Genomic DNA, 22,389 nt, shown 5'->3' on the forward strand with positions numbered 1-22,389 from the left:
CTGGAATGCAGACATGATAGCTGGAGCTCAAGCAACCATCTTGGACCATGAGACAACACATGAAGATGGCAGAGCAGCAGGACAGCAGAAGCCCTGGTATGAGGACTGTGGAATCCCCTCATCAGTTGCAGATCACCTACTTTGGGACTTTTCAGATGAGAGAGAAATGAGAGATAATCTGCAATCTTGTTTAAACCACTATTATTTCTCTGGGTTTTAAAAAATTATATAGTTAGGGGCACCTGGGTGGCTCAGTTGGTTGAGCGTCTGACTTCGGTTCAGGTCATGATCTTGCACTCTGTGAGTTCGAGCCCCACGTCGGGCTCTGTGCTGACAGCTCAGAGCCTGGAGCCTGTTTCCGATTCTGTGTCTCCCTCTCTCTCTCTGCCCCTCCCCCGCTCATGCTCTGTCTCTCTCTCTCTCTCTCTCTCTCTCTCTGTCAAAAATAAACATTAAAAAATAAAAAATAAATAAATAAATTATATAGTTAAACCTAATATGAACCCTGATATGACAGCACTTTTTTGGAGCACCTGGGTGGCTTAGTCGATTAAGAGTTCGACTCTTGATTTTGGCTCAGGTCATGATTTCACAGTTCATGAGACTGAGTCCCCAATCGGGCTATGTGCTGAGAGATGCCCCCTCTCCTGCACACACACAGGCACATGCTGTCTCACTCTCTCAAAATAAATAAACTTAAAATCAAAGATGCTGTTTTCTATTTTCCTCAAGCCTCACCATATAGGTTATCCTGGCATTTATACTCAGAAGCATTTGTACTGTTAGCTATTTCCAGGTGCAAATAAAAAGTGTGAGTGTAAGTGTGTGAGGGCTGGGGAGAAATGGGGGTTACTATCTGGGAAGATGATAGGGGATCCCAAACAGAGGTCACAGGAAGAAGCCAATGGAAGCTGGGGGGTGCCCCAGGCCCACTCTGTGCTCAGGAGAGCTTGGGTGGCTCCTAGAGGGGGTGCAGACTGCCTGCAAGCACATCAAACAAGGTCAACTCCAGACTTTCCTATTCAAGCAAGGTTAATAGGTCAACTCCAAGGATTCTCTAGTTCTGGAGATCCAGGCTTCTGTATAGAGCTAATTCTAGGTGATGAATGCCTACACTTAACTTCACATGGACCAAGCTTAAAACCCTAGGTGATCCAGCTTAACTCCTACTGCTGCCTCAACCTTAGATCTGTTTAGCACTATATCCCATGTTGATTTTATTTTAAAGACCCGACAACGGTTGTGTGATTTCAGATACAACACAACTAAAGCCTATTCCAATGCAAAGTAAAATCTCATCAAATTTAATTTCACAGCAAAGATTCTTTGTCTAGCAGAAGAAACAGTAGTCAGCATCTCATTCCAGCCAACCATGCCTTCAACAGTACCAAGCACAGACTTTCTAAAGAAAGTTTATTAGAAGACAGCTCGCTTTGTTCTAACCAACCACCCTTCTTCCTCTTCCTGCCATCAACTGCTCCCTCACAGTATTCCATGGCACACCCACCTTTTCCAATTCTCTTCTCCAGAAGTTCTCCACATTCTCCCTGGAGGAGAGCTGGTTTTGGGGACCTGGAAGCTCAGTGTGACCCCAAGACAGTCCACAGGCCAGCTCTGCCCACTGCTGTGATGGTGTGTACCTTCCCAAAATGTACAACCAGGAAGTGAGGTGCTGTTCATCAAGATGCTTATGGAGCCAAAAGCCTTACGGTGACCCTAACCCTCTGTAACAGGGATTGGTCTTGTGCACATCTGTCTTCTCACATGTGCTGAGCCCCCAGAGGTCCTCAACGAACATTTGAGGATGACCAGGGTGTCCATATTCCGCTCTAGCTTATAAAACCACAATGTACACATACTCTATGAGAAGACATCTCACTCAATACATCGCCACACACATAATCTGCCAGCTACCCCTGCATCTTATACGTAGGAGTGTGTATTCAAATAGTCCTGAGCCTGCCAAACAACCACTACCAAACAGTTGTGGTTATTTCAGCACATATGGGATGTGCACCTACTAGGTGCAGAGCATGCGGCTATATCAAGAACCACTCTGCCTGCCTGAGCACTCTCTGCAAGGCCCTAGGGCACAAGGTCAAAGCTCACCTCTTATATGCCGAGTGGTCATTCTTCACACTGCACTTCATGTTCTTTAACTCATCCAGCACAGCAAACATGTTGATGAACTTTCCCAGCGTGATCAAATAGGCTTCAGACACAAAATCCTTCCTTCTCTCCGCGTGGCACAGGCGCCTCACCTCCCCACAGAAACGCTCAATGGCATTTCTCTGAAAAAAGGAAGGGAGGGCAAAAAACCTGCTGTCACTGATGGGCCAACTCCATGCCCACCTTCAAGCACAGTCACTGTTACTCTTTGATGAAATACCCACCCAAATGAGTGGACATTTACAGCTCAGGTAATGAGACTTGTTCTATAAAGTAATTTCCACATGCCTTTGCTCTGTGATAATCACCATTAATTTTCCACTTTACCAACTATATCCCTAAAATAAAAGAATTTTGTTGATTATTCAAGCAAAGTTACTGAGGAAATGCTCCAATAGAAGGTCTACAAACAGATGTTTTCACTTTCAGAGGTGAAGATGGGGGCAGGGAAATTATTCCTCTTAATAACCTTTAAGATAAAACAAAAATTCATCTCCTAATAAGTTCTATCTTCTCCTTTTGCTGAAGGAATCTATAATAAAAACCTTCATACATTTCCAAAGTATATCCTTAAAAAGCCAGCAAGTCCCCTCCCTGTGGCTACTCCACCCAACCGATGGGCCAAAGGAGCCAAGGCAGGCCAAGGACCACTAAGTGGACAGTCAGCAGAGGCTGAGAGAAAAACATCTGAAAAACCAGATGAATCAAAAGTACAAACTGACAGAAAGACAAACATATTTGGAACTGACAGAAAGCAGTCTTCATGAAGGAAATATTCACTCTTAAAGAAATAAGAGAAGTGAAACACAAAAGACGTATTTTTTCTAGAAGGGCCAATAAAGCTGTAGACTGACAAAGGTCTGGTGCCCTTTTGTCTCAGAGGCCATGATGGCTGCTTTAATTCACATACACTTTGTTTAGTAAGTCATGGTGATGGGTGAGAGTGGGCCAGATTCCTACTCCTCTGCATTAAACCCCTAGGATTATTTCACCATTTTACCTGGAAGTACATAAAATTCATCAGTTTTGTGACTTCAGGCTCAAGGACCTCTACGGTTTTCTCGTAAATTTCCACTCTATTAGGCTGCTCGTTACATTTCACCTAGGAATAAACAAGTATGACATAGAGGCTTCAAATTAGCTAGATAGGAGAGCAGGCAGTCCCAGCAGGCTGTGGGGTAGGGTGCAGGAGGGGGAAAGTACTGGTGGGATAGAGGCAGGGCTGGTGGCATGGGGGTGTGGTCTGGCTGAGATGAGGGAACCATAAGGGTAGGAGTGAGGTCTGTGGTAGGGGCGTGGTCAGCAGGGATGGAATCACGGGAATGACAGCGTGGCCTGGCTGGGATGGCTTCACCTGTGGGATGGCCCGAGAGCAGCTCCTCCAGGTGTATAGCATGACCGCGTACTCTTGGCCCTCCTCCAGCATTTCATTCTGCAAGGGTACAAAGGGCAAATCAAAGCCAAGTAGGAAAATGATCATAAGAAAGGAAATGCCATGTTGCTAAAACCCAGATACTTCATAGTATCCTCTCACTTTGAGAATAGACAAGTACCAGGACCTGCACACCACAAGACAGGTGCTAAGAGGCTGGTGACGTTCAGTGCAGTAGTGTGGCCACAATGACCGCCCAAACACTCTCACGGCTTCTGTTGGCTGGAGAGGAGCCAGCACAGCCCAAGGCACCTGCCATAGCCACTATTCCTCAGCTCCATTCAACCCTAAACAACCTGCTGCCAGTGCAGACCTGAAGTAGCACAGATGCGCACAGGGTCTTCAAGGCTCTTAAGACTGAGGCAGCTCTGCCATCCCCAGTGCAGGGGAGGAAAAGCTATATTTCTGCAACACTTAAAATCCAGAGAGAGCATCCATGCAAAGAGGACTGCCATCATTTTTAAACTGCTTTAGTGTCTACTCCTTTCACATTGTTTCCTTTGATAAAAATGGTAAGAAGTTCAGAGATGTTCTGAAAACATCAACTACAATTTCATCATATTCTTAAGATGCTTTAAAATGTTTACAACCTTGAATCCAGTAACTTCACTTCTACAAATCTACCAATGGGAATAATGATGGATTTGGAAGGATATTCATCACTGCATTTTCTATTACAAAGAAAAAAAGGGAAACTAAGTAAACATGCAAAAGTAATTCAACTGTGGACATTTACAAAATGAACTATACAGTTATGAAAAATTACCTTATCTGGCACATTTTAAAGACAAGTGAAAAGTTCATGAAATCATTAAAATACATAATAACACTGCAATTCATTCATGCAATCGAAGTCATATCTTAGTGTATAACTGTGTTCGTGAATACAAGTGTAAATAAAAAGGAGAGAGGGGTGCCTGGGTGGCTCGGTTAAGCATCTGACTCTTGATTTCGGTTCAGGTAGTGATCTCACGGTTCACGAGTTCGAGCCCCACACTGGGCTCTGCACTGAGAGTGCAGAGCCTGGTTGGGATTCTCTCTCTCTCTCTGCCCCTTCCCCAACTGTGCACTCTCTTTCTCAAAATCAATAAATAAACATTAAAAAAATAATAAAAATATAAAGAGGAGAGAGAATGGGACTCCCTCAAAATGCTGACAAAGGTTTTCTCTGGGCCATAAATGCTAAATTTTCAGAAAGAATATGTATTATGTTTATAATAAGAAACACAAAGGTCTTTTTAAAAACATAAGGCATTTTCATCCACTTTCTTCTTTTTTTCCTTACCACAGATCATATCAGGATAATACCAAAAAGGTTTACATTTGTCATTACAGGTACTATTCCCCCAAGGAAAACAAAGACATACAGAAGGAATTACCATGCTAGAATGGACAGTTGCTTGTTCAATGTATCTTGCAATCCCAGTGACAAATGCATTTCTGTCTTCAAAATTAGTGTTGAAATTTGGCTGAAAGGAAGAGAAAAACCATCACGTGGAGGTCAGTGTTGCAGACAATGCACCCCACTTCCACTCGGCACACACCTGGTAGAGCAGTGAGGATGGTGGGGGCTCGATGCAGGGCTGCTGGTCAGGCAAAGGCAGCTCTTCCAGGAGATCCACATTGGACAGTGCATCCTCCAGTGTCACCTGGGCTGCCATCCTGGCCTAGAACAAAACACAGAGCCACCTGTACTGTGAGGAAGGGTAGTAATACTCTGACAACCATTCCAAGGTGTGGCAATCAGACCCCCTTCCCCTGACCCCTCACTTGAGGGAACTTGGGGGTGGATGAGGTGTCAGGACCAATCCCCCAGAGTCTGGTGTCTCTTCTAGGGCTTGCTGGCAATGGAGGCATGATGTAGCCTCTTCTAGCTTCCAGGAGTGTCATAGAACAGGGTACATGCTTCCTGTCACCCTTTCCACCTTAAGGCCATCGTCTCTAGAGGGCTCCCAGAGGGGCTCTTACAGGGCCAGAGTAGGGAATATCATCTTCAACACCATGTCTGCCCTCAAGGAAGCCAGCACATCCTCTAAGGGGGCAACAGTGCTTCCCAGCATGCAGACCTTCCCAGGTGGGTCCTCTAAGCAACGTTACACACTAAGGATGAAAATGGAAAAGGCCAGAGCCCTTTCTCCATGGTCAGCCTGTAGAGGCTAAGCTGAGGGCCAAGGGCCAACATGAAACAGGGAGGTGTTAGCAAAGGACTGAGAGCATAAACTCGAAGGCTAGTACAGAGAAGCACAGAAATGAAGGTGGATGTCATCTAACACATCTGTGCCAGCTCCAGGAGAGGAGACCGCACACTCCAGCCTGCTTCCAGCTGAATGCTGGTCTGAACCTGGATAGGCCACAGGGAGTAGAAGCAGTTGCAACCCCAGATGTGACACACCAAGCAGCTCTGATCCCAGATAGGACATGTGGGGCAGCTCTGACCCCAGATGGGACACATGAGGCAGCTACATGTATTGTGAGAAGGAAACAGCAGCAGACAGGCTGGATGAGAACACTCAATGGAAGAAGATCCTCCCAACACTAGGCCCCAGACAAAGTGTGGGTATAGAAGTACATGGTAGGGCAAGTTACCAAACCCCCAAGCTGCTGGCTTAAGAACCAAAAAAGGAACCCAAAGGTACTGGACAGCCCCAGGGACAATGTGGAGAGGAAGAATCTCAGAAGAGCAAGCCCATAAAGTTGCTCATGAACTTTGGGCCCATGCCCAAGAGACAAATGCATGGATCTGATCCTCTCACACCCCAATCCCTGAGACCACAGAAAACTCCCAGATGGCCAGAGGCAGCACTCATAGGACAGATCCAAATGGCACCGCAGGGGCTCTAAGAACAGAACTGACACTGAATCACACGCCAGAGAAAGCAGGTCAAAACCACACCCTAAATTGAACCAGGTTGTTTGACTCTAAAATAAAAAGTCAGCATTTGCCTAGGACTTAAGACCCAGAGTCTCATTTCATAATATACAAAACGTCCAGTTGCAGTCCAAACGACTCAGCACACAAAGAACCAGAAATGTCTTAATTCTTATAGGAAAAGATGACTAACATACCAACAATGAAATAATACAGATATTACAATCATGCATCAGAGTTTAAAGCAACTACTAAAAAAAATGCTCTAACAATGACAACACTTCCAAACTGAAAGAAAAAATCGAATGTCAAAGGAAAAAAAAAACCTTTATATAAAGAACTAAAGAAAATCTTTAAACTTTTAGAACTAAAAATACTGTGTGAAAAATTTTAAAGCCCCTACATGAGCTCAAGAGCAAAACAAAGATTCAGTGAACAATAGAAATTATCTAATCTGAACAACTGAAAAAAGGTTGGGAAAAAAGTGAAAATCCTCAGGGGAACTTTGGGATGAGAAAAGTGGTCTAACATTTGTGTTATGAGTGCAAGGAGTGCTGAAAGTGGGTAAAAAAATAGCTGAAAACAATGACTGAAAACTTCCCACATTTGGCAGAACACTCATATGAATTCAAGAAGCTTAATGGATCCCAAACAGGATAAACCTAAAGAAATCCTTACGGGACAGATCATAATCAAACTGTTATAAACTAAAGCAAAGGAAAAAAAAGATATCTTGAATGAATAAGTCATGGGAATACAAGGCACAACATAATGAATACAGTCAATGGTATTGTAACAGGGATGTATCAGGATAGATGGTAGTTGCACTTGTGGTGAACACAGCATAATGTATAAACTTGTCAAATCACTATGTTGTATGCCTGAAACTAATGTGACATATTGGGTGTCAACTATATTTAAAAAAAAATTAACTGATGAAAAAACTGTATCTTTAAAACAGAGAAAAAAATGCATTACCTACAGAACAACAATTTGAATGCCTGTTGATTTCTCCTCAGAAACCAAGGAGGCCTTAGGAAGTAGAATGACACTTTTTAAAGTCTGGAAGAAAAGAACAGTCAACACAGATTCCTGTATCAAGTGAAATAGTCTTCAAGAATGAAGGTGAAGGGGTGCCTGGGTGGCTCAGTTGGTTTAGTGTCAAACTTAGGCTCAAGTCATGATCTCACTGTGAGTTCAAGCCCCGCAACAGACTTGCAGTTGTCAATGCACAGCCTGCTTTAGATCCTCTGTCCCCCTCACTCTCTGCTCCTCCCCCGCTCATGCTCATGCACTCTCTCTCAAAAATAAAATACACACTGGAAAAAATTAAAAACAAAAAAGAATGAAGGTGAAATAACATTCTCAGATAAAGGAAAAGTAAGAGGATTCATAGACAACAGGCTAATCAAAGTTCTTTACATAAAAGGGAAGTGATACCAGAAGGAAACCTGGGACACATAGAACAAAGCAAAAGCGATCCAGAGGTTAAACTGAACAAGAGAATAGACTGTTTCTTCTGGAGCTCTTTAAAAGATATTTTGTGGTTGAAAGTAAAAAATTAAAGCACTGTCTAATAGGATTTCAGTGACTATAAACATAATATGTAAGAGAACTATGACATAAGGGGGGGAAGGGAAAGGTGTTAAGATTTCTACAATCCATTTGAAGTAGTGAAATATTGATTCTCAGTAAACTGAAATGTTAAGCGTGTGCTTTACAATCCCTAGAACAACCAATAAAAAAGTTATGAAAAGTAACATAACTTATAAAAAGATCATATATAATAAATTAATATGGAATACTAAAAATGTTCAGATAACCAACAGAAGGCAGGAAAAGGAAGCAGAGCAATGGAAAAAATAGGGATCCTCTTTCTGCTATTTGAGGACACAATGAGAAGCTGGGGATTGCAACCTGGAAAAGGGTCCTCTGATTCTGTGACCAATTCCAAAGCATGGGTTTTTTCCCCCTACACCACCAACCAATTCTTAGACACTAGCTGGGTGTCCTATGATTCAATTCTGACACTATCTAGCTGCAGATAGCATCAGATCCCACAGGTTAAGAACTCAATCCTACAAGACTGCCCCCTGTGCCACTTCAGACCCCAATCAAAAGTCCAGGTTGTTACTTGTGCTTCTGACAGAAATCAAAGATTCCCAAAACCCCCTTCCTGGGTTCAATTAATTTGCCAGAATGGCTCACAGAACTGAGCAAAGTATTTTATTTACTAGATTACCAGTTTATTATGAAGGATATAAATCTGGAACAGCCAGATGGAAGAGAGGCATAGGGCAAGTTATGGAAAAGGGTGCTGAACTTCTATGCCCTCTCTGAGTGTTCCATACTCTTCCCAAATGTTCACATATTTCATTAATCCAGAAATTCTCAGAATCCTGTCCTTGTGGGCTTCCTTACATTGGCATGATTGATTAAATAACTGGCTATTGGCAAAGGATTCAACCTCCAAGGTCAGGGAGGTGGGATTAAAAGTTCCAACCCCCACAATCCTGGCAAACGGCTCCCATTTTTAAGGAGTTTTCCAAAAGTTACCTCATTAACATAAACTCAGATGTGGTTGAAAGGGGCTTGTTGGGGCGCCTGGGTGGCTCTGTCAGTTGAGCGGCCGACTTCCGCTCAGGTCGTGATCTCACGGTCCGTGAGTTCGAACCCCGTGTCGGGCTCTGTGCTGACAGCTCAGAGCCTGGAGCCTGTTTCAGATTCTGTGTCTCCCTCTCTCTGACCCTCCCCCATTCATGCTCTGTCTCTCTCTGTCTCAAAAATAAATAAACGTTAAAAAAATTTTTTGAAAGGGGTTTGTTAATGAATATCAAGACACCTTTGTATTCTTTTCCACTTAGGGAACTACAAGGATTTTAGGAGCTCTCTGTCAGAAACACATGAAGACCAAATATATAAATATATATATATATATATTTCTTTTTTAAATTCATGTTGAGAGAGAGAGTGCACATGAGCATGAGCAGGGGAGGGGCAGAAAGAGAGGGAGACATAAAATCCCAAGCACTGTCAGGGCAGAGCTCAATGTAGGGCTCGAACCCATGAACTGTGAGATCATAACCTGAACCAAAGTCAAAGCCAGGCGCTTAACCGATTGAGCCACCCAGGTGCCCCCAAATACGTATTTCTTATTAAAAATCAGACCCTCACCAGACAAGACCATGCTGGGACCCTGACACCCTGATCTCAGACTTTTAAGCCTCCAGAACTGTGAGAAATAAATTTCTATTGTTTATAAGCCACACATATATACACACAAAAATATGTAAGTGTATGTGGGGTGGGAATATAAAAAGTATGAAATAATAAAATGGTAGACCTATATCCAAACATACCAATAATTACATTGATCACAAACAGTCTAAACACCCTAAAGACCAGAGACTGTCAGGATGAAAAACATCCTGACTCAACTATATGCCAGCTACAAGAAGCTCACCTCAAATATAATGACATAAGTTGAAAGTAAAAGAGGAAAAGATAAACCATGCAAGCATCAGTCCCAAGGAAGCTGGAATGGCTATGTGAGAGGTAAACTTCAGAGCAAGGAAATTCCCAGGGCTCAAGAGGTGCACTGCGTGACGACAGAAGGTCATTCACCAAGGAGACAGAACAATGCTCAATGTGGATGCATCTAAGGAGAGAGCTTCAAACAACAAGCCAACACCAACAGGACTGAAAGGAGAAGTAAATACACAAGTGCACTGACAGCAACAATTCTGTCCTTGACAGAAAATCAGCCAGAACACAGAGGAACTGAATACTAGGACCTACTGGGACTACTTAGCATTTACACAAAAGTCCCTTCAACAACATATCTATTCTGCATGTTTCTAACCATAAATTTAAAATGTAGCAGATAATTTTTCAAAATATCTGGTCCTTTGTAAACAAGGAAGATGGCCTTTTAACTTCCATCATCAACTTCCTTCTATCATCATGACTTCCTCTTCTGCATACTTATGAAAGAAGAAGTCCAGGATAGCAAAGCACCAAGTAGTGAAGGCTGGTTGTCGCACTGGCCACTGCCCTAAAGAGCCAGAGTAGGGAGTCCCAGTAACATCTTCCAAGGCACCATGTCTCCTATGGATCCAGCCCTGAGTCCTGCTTTTGGCCCTTTGCATGGCCCAAGCCCAATCTGTGCCAGGAGAGGCTTGGGGGCTCCTGGAGTCCCTCCATGCTCCCATGCCACCTGTGCAATTGGTCAGTGAGAAAACAGGTCAGGCTAACTACCGTGGGACAGCCATACTGCCCATGTGACCAGTCATCTTGGCCTTCTGCCCAGCGCCCACAGGACCCTTCTTCCTCCTCCACCTCTGCCCAAGAGAGCCCAAGACCACCTTTGATGGGAGAAGAGGTGGTACAAGAGGGCTGCAGACAGACTCAGTGAAACACTTAGGTCACATTCAAGGAAAAACATAAATGCTCTATTCAAATCACTATTAAAGAATACTTTTCTCATATAAACACAGCAATATTTGTATGGTGCACACACACCTCTATTCAGCCTTAATGAGGAGGGAAATTCTCACACATTCTACAAGATGGATGAACCTTGAGGACTTCATACTGAGTGAAATAAACCAGCCACAAAAGGACAAAGAATGTGTGATTATACTTATGTTAGGTACCTAGAGTAGTCAAAGTCATAGAGAGAAAGTAAACAATGGTTGTCAGGGGTTGGAAGGAGGTGGGAATGGGGAGTTAGTGTTTAATAGGTACAAGAGTTCCCATCTGGGAAAATGAGAAAAGTTCTGGAAAGGTTGGTGGTGGTGACTGCACAATAGCGTGAATGCACTCAATGCCACTGACTATACACTTAAAAATGGTCAAAATGGTAAATTTGATGTTACAACAACAACAACAAAAATCAGGAGCAAAAAAAAAAAAGGCAATATTTACCATACATAAATCAGAAAATATGGAAAAGAGAAAAAAGTCCATAAAGCCTCCATCCCCCACAGAATGAAGAGAATATGATACAAGCTGTTTTGTAAGCTGCTTCTTTCTTCCAACTTCCATAAAAATGTTCAAAATAAAAATTTTCAAACTATTGAACATTTTCCCGCAGCACCCATTTAGCTTTGTGTGGACCACTGGCCAAGGCCCTTTTGTGCCTCACTACTGTTCTTTCCTATTTGTCACATTTTCATCTTTTTCACAGCCATAAACACCCCTCAACAAACACTCTGCCATGAATACACATACACAATCCCAGGGCCCCACAAACATTCCCACGTCTCTCCATCCTGTGCATCTTCCACAAATGTATATCTGCATGGCCTCTGCCTCAACCACATTAAAGAAACTTGGAATAGTCAGCTTTGGGTCCAAGTCTCCAAAGTCTCTGTCCTGATTTATTCTTTGACACCTCACAGTTCCACCTCCAAGATTTCTTTTATTATTATTTTTTTTAACGTTTGTTTATTTTTGAGAGAGAGAGACAGAGCATAAGCAGGGCAGGAAAAGAAAGAAAGGAAGACACAGAATCCGAAGCAGGCTCCAGGCTCTGAGCTGTCAGCACAGAGCCCGATGCAGGGCTCGAACCCACCAACTGCAGGATCACGAACTGAGCCAAAGTCAGAGGCTTAACCGACTGAGCCACCCCCAAGATTTCTTTTAAATCTATTTACTTTTCTCCATCTCTAACTGCCACCAGCAAATCCTGTGCTCATTATGGGCATCACACCACTCTAGAAATGAAGTCCATGCTCTCTGTAACCACTCTAGCTGCCCCAAGCCACAGGAATTTGCCTCTTCCTGCCTCATCCCCTCAGGTCCATGCTACTGCCCATGTTACTGTCAGCCCCCACAAAGCCTGGGTATCCCTAGGACAAGTGTGCGTCATCTGCTTGGCTACCACAAGGCCTGTGGGACAGAGCACTGGAAGGAGTGATAAGACTTTGTAACCAGCTTCCACAATGCCAATGCCCAAAAGCGTAATGAAAATCACATATCTGGAACAGTGCTCAAACCCAACAGTGCTGCCTGGTGGGAGTTTACAGTTTAATAACTCAATCCCATTTCTGTCTCCACCAGTTCAGCTCACATACAGCTTCATGTACAGAGATGCGCACCAGCTGGGGCTTGGTCACGGCAGGGTGGCCTGTGACCACAAGCACCAAAGGAAGATCACGTGGGAACACAAGACAGAAGGTGGCCGTCCGCAAGCCTAGGAGAGAGACCTTGGAAGACACCTTGATCTCAAACTTTCAGCCTCTAGAACTGTAAGACAATATATTTCTGTTCCTTAAACCACCTGGTCTGCGGTATTTGTTGTAGCAGCCTAAGAAAACTAACACAGAGCTAGAATGAGTTGAGCAGAATTGCCCAGACAGGGTCCCTATGCCCTTGCACCAACTGGCTGTTAAAATCCGCCATGCGCTACTGTTTTTTGATCATGAAACAATACATGCTCAATGCAGAAAAAGCAGATGGCTGGGAATAAAAACAAGCTTGAGCCTCAGTCTTAAAGAGCTAGTATAGACACTTCTGGTGTGGGAGCATCCACCTCCCGTCACAGAGAAATGACTGCAAATAACAAACTCTCCCTCATTTCATCAACAAATGATGTCAAGCTAGGCTTTTCCTCCTTGACTGAATCTCCATTGGCAGCAGTTCCCAGCCCTCAGGTTTGTCTCCAAGCTTGTCAAGTTATAAAACTGCCATTTTAACAAACCATCAACTGATTTTGTAAACTTAACAGCTTTTAAAATAAACATTCCAAAGGACATACTAAATATGTTTGTTGCTCTTCTAGTGACTGTTCAAGTACCCCTGAATCAATTGCAGGGGTCCCTTTGGCTCAGGGGACACCTATGCTCTGGATAGCTACTCAGCATTTTCACACTAGTGCATGAGAGCTGGCCAGTGGTATGAATTAGGGAGCCCTGCACACTATACTGTGCGCCTCACATACCCAGCTTTTCCTTCATTCAGCCTGTGTCCGGGGAAGACACTGCTGAGTGATCAGCAGGGTCCCTATGGCATGACCCTGGTATGTGGACCACATGCCTGTGAGCTAGAGCTGGAGGAACAGGGCAGAGGAAGGAAGGCTGTGCTGTGACACACTATAACACTCCCAGCCCAGCTAGGCTACTTCCTCCTTCTATGCCCCAAGTTCCCTGCCCTTGAGTGAGGCACTCCCAGGATGCAGGTGACCTCAGGTGGTTGTCAAACTGCAGGTTGCTCAAGGCCAGGAGCAGACTCATGCCAAATGAAGGCTCAGGTCTGTGCAGGGCAGGGTCTTCAAAATCCTGCTGGCATCTGCCTCCATAAGAGGTATCTAAATGCAGACTCCCCTCTTCCGCTGTGATACAGACCATACTGGCATGCATAAATCCCCTCACACAGGGCCAGCAGCCTGGACAACGCTGCCAGTGCAGCTCCTGAGCAGAGGGAACTAGGGGCACCTCTTCCTTTCATCTCCCACCTGGACTTAGAGCCCAAGGATGATGTCTCATGTATCTCAGGTGGCCATCACAGGTGGGTATCAGAGGACCCTAGGCAGAGGTCAAGCAATCACAAGTAGTCAGAAGGCTGGAGTTCCCAGCACTGGGCAGGAGTTCCTCACAGCTGCCCACTAGAAGGGCAGTACCCACCTGACATGCTGAAGGCCCATGGCTGCTGACCTTCTTCTTTCTCCTTCACCTGGCAATGTTTGCCCCTCAGGCTCAGATTTATCCTGACATCCTCTCAATAAGTTGTCCTCTCACCCACCCTCAAGGTGGGGCCATCACACTCTGACAGATGAGCAGAGTAAGGCTCAGAGGTCCCACAGAGCAGGGACAGAGTTACCCACCCCAGCACCAGGCACTGTGTCCACTTGGGTAAAGGCCAGAGGCAAACAGAGAAGTCAATAAAACGAGTTTCACAAGGGTGAGTGTTGTGTGTGTGTGCTTTCTAAAGCAGCTTAGGCCTGAGGGGCAAGAGAGAAGCAAGCAAGAGCCAGAACCCCCGAAAGAGCTGCCCAGGGGCAGGTGGGAAGCATGGGAACAGGGGACAGAGCCACAGTAAGCAGCCAAGCGAAAAGGCAAGATGATTTCTATAAAATGTAATAGTTACCACACTCTTTTGAAGCAAAGAACAGTGAATAAGAGAACTTTTTAGTAAAAATAAATATGATTTAATAGTCTGCCCTGTTTCTGGGTAGCATGGGGGTAGGTGGGAGGGAAGAAAGGGAAGCCTCCGTCTGCTGGCAGTTCCATTAAAAGTTAACGATACACAATGAGTCCTTATACAACTCAATGGTCTTCGAAAAAAAGAATACTTAGAAAAAAAAAAGAATACTTAGGCTGCAAAGAATTCACAAAAATTAAAGCAGTGAGACTGATTTTCAACTGGCAGTATGGGTGGTGCCAAGAGATGAAAACAGAAAGAAAAAAAAAAAGTGATGTGTGTGTGTGTGCGTGACATGTACCAGTATGAGTGTGTCTGCAATAAGCCAGTATCCCTAGGAAATGGGATACTGTCAGGAAAGGTGTGGCAGAGACAAAACAAAACAAAGGTGTAAGGTAAGACCGTTGCCTTCAGACATGGACATGGCAGGTGAAGCAAAAGGATTGGCAGGTGGCTGGGGGCTGCTGACAAGGGGTGCCTAAGAGGATCCACAGTCCAGACATCCCTGCCAAGGTCCCCTGAGAGCACAGCATGGAGGCATCTGTTCCTGAAGGGTCCAGCCCTAGTTCAGACCCCCAACAGCACCTCAGGGTGACCACAGGGCTCCTGGGGCAGTATTACAGAGCTGACTTGAAGTCTCCACACGAGGCCTCCTCTGAGCCTGGACAACTTCAGTCTGCACTGCCTGCTGGAGCCAGCCCAGGCCAGCCCAGAGCAGGACTCAGGCCGGGGGGTTATGTTTTAGCAGATTAGAGGATAAACTTCTGTCACCACAGAGATGTATTTCTGTTTTATCACCATTCCTCTAACACTGTTCTAGAAACAGAAAATATCTGAAAACACTTTTGGGTGAAATCATTTGCATGTATTTGGAAGAAGGACAGTCATCTACCAGTGTAAAAGAATAAAAATGAAGAGCAAAAGAAAATAAATGCCAATAAAGGTTGAACCTAGGGACGATGGACAAGCTTAAGGTGGCTTCTTTAGAAGGCTGGTTTAAAACACTAAGAGAGACAGCTCAAACATAAACAGTAAGCAAACTGGTTCTGGTTACTTCTGTTCCTACTACAGCCTCTAAATTTAAATCTTTAGTAAATCAAACACTTAACTCCAGTAGGTCTCACATACTCACAAAGGAACTCAACAAATAACTTCACAGATCTGTAACTTTTATTAAGGTAAGGTCTTACCTAGATAAATTACTGTCCACCACAAAAATATAAATGAAAGTAGAGGTGTCTGTCTGGGTAGCTCAGTTGTTTAAGCATCCAACTTCAGTTCAGGTCATGATCTCATGGTTTGTGGGTTTGAGCCTGGAGCCTGCTTCAGTTTCTGTGTCTCCCTCTCTCTCTGCCCCTCCCCTGCTAGTGCTCTCTTTCTGTCTCTCTCTCAAAAATAAATAAACATTAAAAAAAAAAAGAAATGAAAGTAAAACTATTATGCTGAGGGAGGGGGTGCCTGGGTGGCTCAGATGGTTGAGCATCTGGCTCTTGATTTCAGCTCAGGTCATGATCTCACAGTTTGTGAGCTTGAGCCCTGAGTCAGGCTCCACACTGACAGTGCGGAGCCTGCTTAGGACTCTGTCTCTCTCCTCTCTCTACCCTCTTCCGCTCTTGTTCTCTGTCAATCGCTCTCAAAATAAATAAATAAACTTTAGGAAAAAAAAAACTATTGTTAGGTACATGCCTATTAATAAATAGTAAGCATCCAAGGGCCAGGAACCAGACTAGGTTGGGTTCTCACTGTCAGTAAGATAGGGTGGCAGCTAACCCAGCTCACAAAGAGGTCAAAAATTGACCTGAAGCTCTGGAAGGGTAGGCAGCAGTATGTACAGCAATAGTTAGCACCTGGATGCTCTAAGGAAGGAATGAGGCATGGGGACACCAATTCAGAGGCCAGAAGCTGGGGACCCAGGGGTATGTTGCAGGGGAGGCACTACCACCATGCACACATGGAGACAGAGTCTAGCACAGACTGAGATCCAGAGCCTCCCTCTGGGGACATCTGCAAGGAGTGTGGCCCACTGTCAGACAAGCCAAGTGAAGGTGTGTCCTATCCAAGAGCCAGCAAGTGGCAGCTCTACACAGGCACTGAGAGGACTAATCTTTGTTTAAAATAGAAACTGCCAAAGCAGCTCAACACCAAGGTTACAAAACATGGTGAAACCACAGGCAGGAAAATGCAGAACTGATCACTTTGGTGCCCACTCAAGAGTCCTGCTTGTGGCACCCACAGTGAGAGTGCCATGCACGTGTTGATTCCACCCTGAGTCAACATGACCACCAAGAGGAGTCTTCCCAGTATTTCTAAATTTTTATTTTACAAATTGAAAGTATTTTGCTTGCCAAACTCCACAGCATAACCAAAGAAGAAACTGAAATGATTCTGCTAACATATGAACACTGATTTTCTTCCTCTTCTATATGCAAATAAAGGTACTTCCCAGAAAAGTAGAAATGTCCAATATTTTTATGCAATCTGTTCACATGTAAAATAATAAATCATGTGAAGAAAAGAAGCATACTTTACTGAACCTTGCCTTTCTCTCCCACATTTTAAAACAATGTGCCTTACTATAAATACTTTGGGTATTTACCCAAAGGATACAAAAATACTAATTTGAAGGAATACATGCACCCCAGTGTTTACAGCAGCATTATCAGCAATAGCCAAACTATAGAAAGAGCCCAAGTGTCCATTTACTCAGCCATCAAAAACAATGAAGTCTTGCATTTGCAACAGCTTATATGGAGCTAGAATTATGCTAAGCGAAATAAGTCAGAGAAAGAAAAATACCATGATTTCACTCAAATATGGAATTCAAGGAAAAAACACAAAGAAACACAGCAGTGTGGGGGGAAGAGAGGCAAACCAGGAAATAGAGACCAAACTCATGGTTGCCCAGCGGAGGTGGGTGGGGGATGGCTGAAATAGGTGACACGGATTAAGGAGGGCACTTGTGATGAGCACCCAAGTGTTGTATGTAAGTGTTGAATCACTAAAATTCTATACCTGAAACTAAATTTACACTATATGTTAACTGGCTGGAATTTAAATTAAAACTTTGAAAGATAAAAAATTAAAAATAAAACAATGGGTTTTTCTGTATCACCAACCAGCATGGACTCTATTTTATTTCTCCAGATTAAGGGGAGATACGGAAGGGCGGGGAAGGGGCTGCTGTGATCACCAAGCAAAAAGTTCATAATTAAAAACTAAACATCATTTTCTAGCCAAGCTTGAATGCTGAAGAAACTCAACTGTTTTAATGAACAAAAACTTCAAATTCCATTCTCAAATGCAGCACTAGTCTCTTTTACTATCACTTCAAAAGAACTGCTGCATCAACAGAGAAACAAAATCAAGTCTGCTTGAAAATCACAATAAGGTGAAGTCCTGAGATGGAGTCGGGTTGGGAATCTTGACTCTCTGGACCCCTCCCCCTCCAAGACACTGCTCTCCATCCCCCTGGGGGTCAGGTTGCCCCTAGGTGTGGTCTTCCCAAGACTGAGCTATCAGCCTCCTGAAAGGGTTCCTGCCCCCACTGCAGGTTTCCTGCTACTGCCCCACTGTCTGTCCAGCCCCTCCCTAACACGGAACACTCCAAACCTGCACTCATGTCTGCCACCCTCCTTTTTAACTTCTTTTAACTGTGCAAAGCACAACTCTGATCATGTTACTTTCCTGCTTTACATTTGTACTGGCTACTGCTACCTATAGCTGTGGTTTTCAGACCATGTTCTGTGAGACCCTGGGGTACCCCATAATGGCAAGGGAAAGTAGCCCTGCTTTTACCATTTAATATACTGGTATACTTCCTGAGATTTGTATGAAGAAACTACTCTGATGCTAAAATAATCAATAACAGGCAGAATGGGCCCAGTATTCCAGAGTAAAGTCTCAATCCCTGATGTAAAGTTAAGGGCGCTCCCCACAGCCTGCAGCTGTCCTTCCTCAGCTCCCTAACACCCAGGCCCCGCCTGACATGCCTGTATGGTGCTCTCCCTCCCATGGCCCCCTGTGGGTCCCTTGGGAAAGTGGAAACACTAGAAACAGTCCCGCAGGGGCATCTGGGTGGCTCAGTTGGTTAAGCATCCAACTCTTGATTTCAGCTCAGGTCAGGTCATGATCTCATCATTTATGAGTTTGAGCCCCACGTCAGGCTCCATGCCGACACTGAGGAGAGGATTCTCTATCTCCCTGTCTTTCTCTCCCCCAACCCCCTGCATGCACATGTGCACGCTCTCTCGTTCTCTCTCTCCAAATAAATAAATACTTAAAAAAAGAAAGAAATGGCCCCCTAGCTGAATGCAAGGCACACAGGTAAGCACCACAGAACCTGATATACTGCCATCTGACAGACATTCAGATTAAGCAGGACTCTCCTTGCTGGGCTGGTTGTTTTCCTCCATGGTCTGGGATCCAGAGAGACAGCATGTTGTATTAATTGCTAAATGTTTCTTCATGTGAATGTGGTGGTCTTTCATCTTTCACACAGAATCCAGTACATGTTTAAGAGACATCAAAGGTAGTCAAGAATATATCCAGGTGGGTAGTAGAATACACCCCACGGTGGCAGTCTCTGGTATGTGTCTGGGTGTCAATCCATAAGAGAGGGCACTACCTGTGCTATTTGTATACAATGAAATGTTACTCAGTCATAAAAAAAAGAATAGAATCTTGCCATTTGCAACAAAATGGATGGAGCTAGAGAGGACAATACTAAGTGAAATAAGTCAGAGAATGACAAATACCATATGATTTCACTCATGTGGAATTTAAGAAACAAAACATATGAACAAAGAAAAAAGGAGATAAACAAAAACCAAACTGTTAACAATAGAGAACTGGTAGCTGCAGGGGGGTGGGGAGGACAGTAGGTGGGAAGATGGGTGAAATAGGTGAAGGGGATTAAGAGCACCCTTACCATGATAAGCACTGAGTAATATCTACAACTGTTGAATCATTACATTGTACACCTGAAACTAGTGTAACACTGTTATATTATATTCCTCAGTGACAGCATTAAGCCCTGGAAGATGAGAGAGACTAACCCAAACATGGGCTTACACCCACCACACAAGCCCATCAACAAACTTTGAGACCTGCCCTGTGCAAGGGATGATGACCCTCTTCACTTCACAGTGGGGGAAGCTGAAGCTGGAGGGTCCACTGTACTCCCCTGGAGCAGCTCAGCTTCTCCCCTCCCCCCCCCCCCCACTCCACAAGTTGGCCTATGCTGTCCCTGCAACCCCAGCTCAGTGGTGCTGCCGCCTTCACCTAAGCAGTTGTGTATGAAAAGAGTGATGCAGAGTGCAGAAGCATCACAATGAGCACTGGGCACTGTCTTAAGCATTTGGTGAGGAATACCACTGTTCATCATTTGGCTGGGCATTCTTAGCCTTCTCAATTCGACTCGTTCCCCTTATCATGTGTTGTGCTCTGAAGGACCAGATCCTGTGGGCAGCTGAGGAACAGGTCTCATAAGGTTCAAGGCTGTGAGGCCTGCTTCTCCCTGGCCTTACCTAACAAGTGCTAGGCCAGCTTCCTAAGTTCTCCTCTAAGGGTAAAGAAAGCTGCAGGACTATGACAAAAAGGCACAGAAGTTGCAGGGTCAACTTTCACCAGGCACCTCACACTACCTGAATGTGCCTCCTTGTCCTTCTTTTGACCCAGCAAGGACCCTAGCCTTCCACATCCCCATCTGTCTGGGTATAGCAGGGTGCCAACCGGGGTTCTAAAAAGTCCCCAGTGGTTCTGGAGCAGCCCGCTAGCAGCCCAAGTTCCTCCCACTCCAGGAGTACCCCTTGAGGGGCACCAGACAGACAGTGGCCCTGGGCCAGACTCCACCTAGTATCCTCTAGCCTGAGGCCATGACCCTGACCTTAGCCACCACCTTACCTATACCGCACTACTCCCCAGTTTCTACCCAGGATGTTGCTGTTCAAGCCATTCAGCCTGAAAATATCCACATCAGACTTGCTGTCTTCCTCTGTGCCCTATGACCCCACTGTTCCCATGAAGCGGGTGTCCTGAGAGGTCCTGGCACAGGCAGGAGGCTTTCCCACAAAGATGCCAACTCTGTAAGTGGCGCAGGAACTCAGAGGAGGAGATCTTAGCTTCATAGAAACCAAAATCCTGATTCTTAGAGCCAGATACCCCCCAGTTCTCTCCAAAACAACAGTGAATCTGTCCAGACCAGTGAAGCCATCAGCTGGCACTTAGTCTCAACTGAACAAAAGCAGAGAGCAGTTCTTTCACCGAGCTCATGCAGATCTTCTCCACCATCACAGAAACACCTGCGCAGCACAAAAACTTAGAAAGGAAACACACTGGTCTTCAGCCCCCAGGAGTGCACAAAAGGCCTACCCTCCTAGCCTGTCCCAAGCCCAGTCCCCATAAGTGTGGACCTAGATGCTTCCTGCCCAGGTTGCATCACCAAGAACACTCCATACTGGATGGCAGCCTCATCCTTACTTACACAGCCTCATAAGTGCTCTCCAAACACTCGGACCCTTCGTATTAACCATTTAAGTTAATACATTTTTCTCTTCTAGAGAAAAGCCTAAGATTACCATCTCTAACCAGAAAAGTCAGTATGTTTTCAGATGACCTTCCTGGCTGAGCATCCCAGGAGGAGATTCTTAAATCAAACTACTGTCTTTAAAGCTGCAAGTGATGATCCAGCAATCCCACTCCTGGGTATTTATCTGAAGGAAACAAAGTTACTGACTCCAAAAGATATCTAAACCCCATCTTTACTGAGTCATCCTTCATAACAGCCAAGACACAAAAGCCACCTAAGTGTTCGTCGATGGATAAATGAAGATGTGGGGGGTGTGTGTGTGTGTGTGTGTGTACACATGCACACATTATGGAATGTTATTCAGTCATACAAAAGAAAGAAATCCTGCCATTTTCAACAGCATGGATGAATCTTGAAGGCATTATGCTGAGAAATAAGCCAAGGAAAGACAAATACTGTACAATCTCACTTAGAATCTGAAAAAAAAAAAAAAAAACCCACACAGAAAAAAACCAAAAACCCAAGTTCAAAAATATGGAGAACAGATCGGTAGCTGTCAGAAGCATGGGGTACAGGATGCATCTATCAGGTAAAGGTGGTCAACTGGTACTAACTTTGTTATAAAATAAATAAATCCTGGGGATGTAATACACAGCATGGTGACTACAGTTAATAATTATATTGTATTGCATATATGAAGGTTCATAAGACAGTAAACCTTAAAAGTTCTCATCACAGGAAAAAAGGTTTTCTGTAACTATGTGAAGTGATGGATGTTACCTAGACTTATTGTCATAAGTAATCATTTCACTGTATGTATATATTAAATCATTATGTTGTACAGTGTAAACTAATACAATGCTATATGTCAATTATATCTCAATTTTTAAAAATTGCAGGTGGATTCAGGCAAAAAAAGTTGCAGGTGGATTCAGGCGAGGTGTCCTACCACAGGGGCCCAGAGATGATAGCATGGAGCCTCAGCACAGCACCCAGGGATCACTTTCATTTTTTTTTTTTAATTTTTTTTTTTAACGTTTATTTATTTTTGAGACAGAGAGAGACAGAGCATGAACGGGGGAGGGTCAGAGAGAGGGAGACACAGAATCCGAAACAGGCTACAGGCTCTGAGCTGTCAGCACAGAGCCCGACGCGGGGCTCGAACTCACGGACCGTGAGATCATGACCTGAGCCGAAGTCGGACGCTTAACCGACTGAGCCACCCAGGAGCCCCGTCATTTTTATAATCTA

At 44.4% G+C, this 22,389-nt stretch overlaps 1 protein-coding gene across 2 annotated transcripts in view; it reads right to left on the reverse strand.

Moving 5' to 3' along the window:
* CYFIP1 (cytoplasmic FMR1 interacting protein 1) overlaps positions 1 to 5,268 on the reverse strand; it is an 85,274-nt gene extending 80,006 nt beyond the window's left edge. For both annotated transcript variants that reach the window (XM_053888814.1, XM_053888815.1), the window contains exons 1-5: positions 5,146 to 5,268; positions 4,981 to 5,070; positions 3,524 to 3,601; positions 3,170 to 3,271; positions 2,110 to 2,291 (exon numbers count right to left, since the gene is read on the reverse strand). In XM_053888814.1, the coding sequence (XP_053744789.1) occupies positions 2,110 to 2,291; positions 3,170 to 3,271; positions 3,524 to 3,601; positions 4,981 to 5,070; positions 5,146 to 5,262 (569 nt within the window). In that variant the 5' untranslated portion in view covers positions 5,263 to 5,268. The remainder of the gene's footprint in view (positions 1 to 2,109; positions 2,292 to 3,169; positions 3,272 to 3,523; positions 3,602 to 4,980; positions 5,071 to 5,145) is intronic.
* Between the last annotated feature and the right edge of the window lie 17,121 nt (positions 5,269 to 22,389).

Source organism: Panthera pardus, unplaced genomic scaffold, assembly GCF_024362965.1.
Source record: "Panthera pardus isolate Hobbes unplaced genomic scaffold, ASM2436296v1 HiC_scaffold_24, whole genome shotgun sequence".
NCBI classification, from domain to species: domain Eukaryota; kingdom Metazoa; phylum Chordata; class Mammalia; order Carnivora; family Felidae; genus Panthera; species Panthera pardus.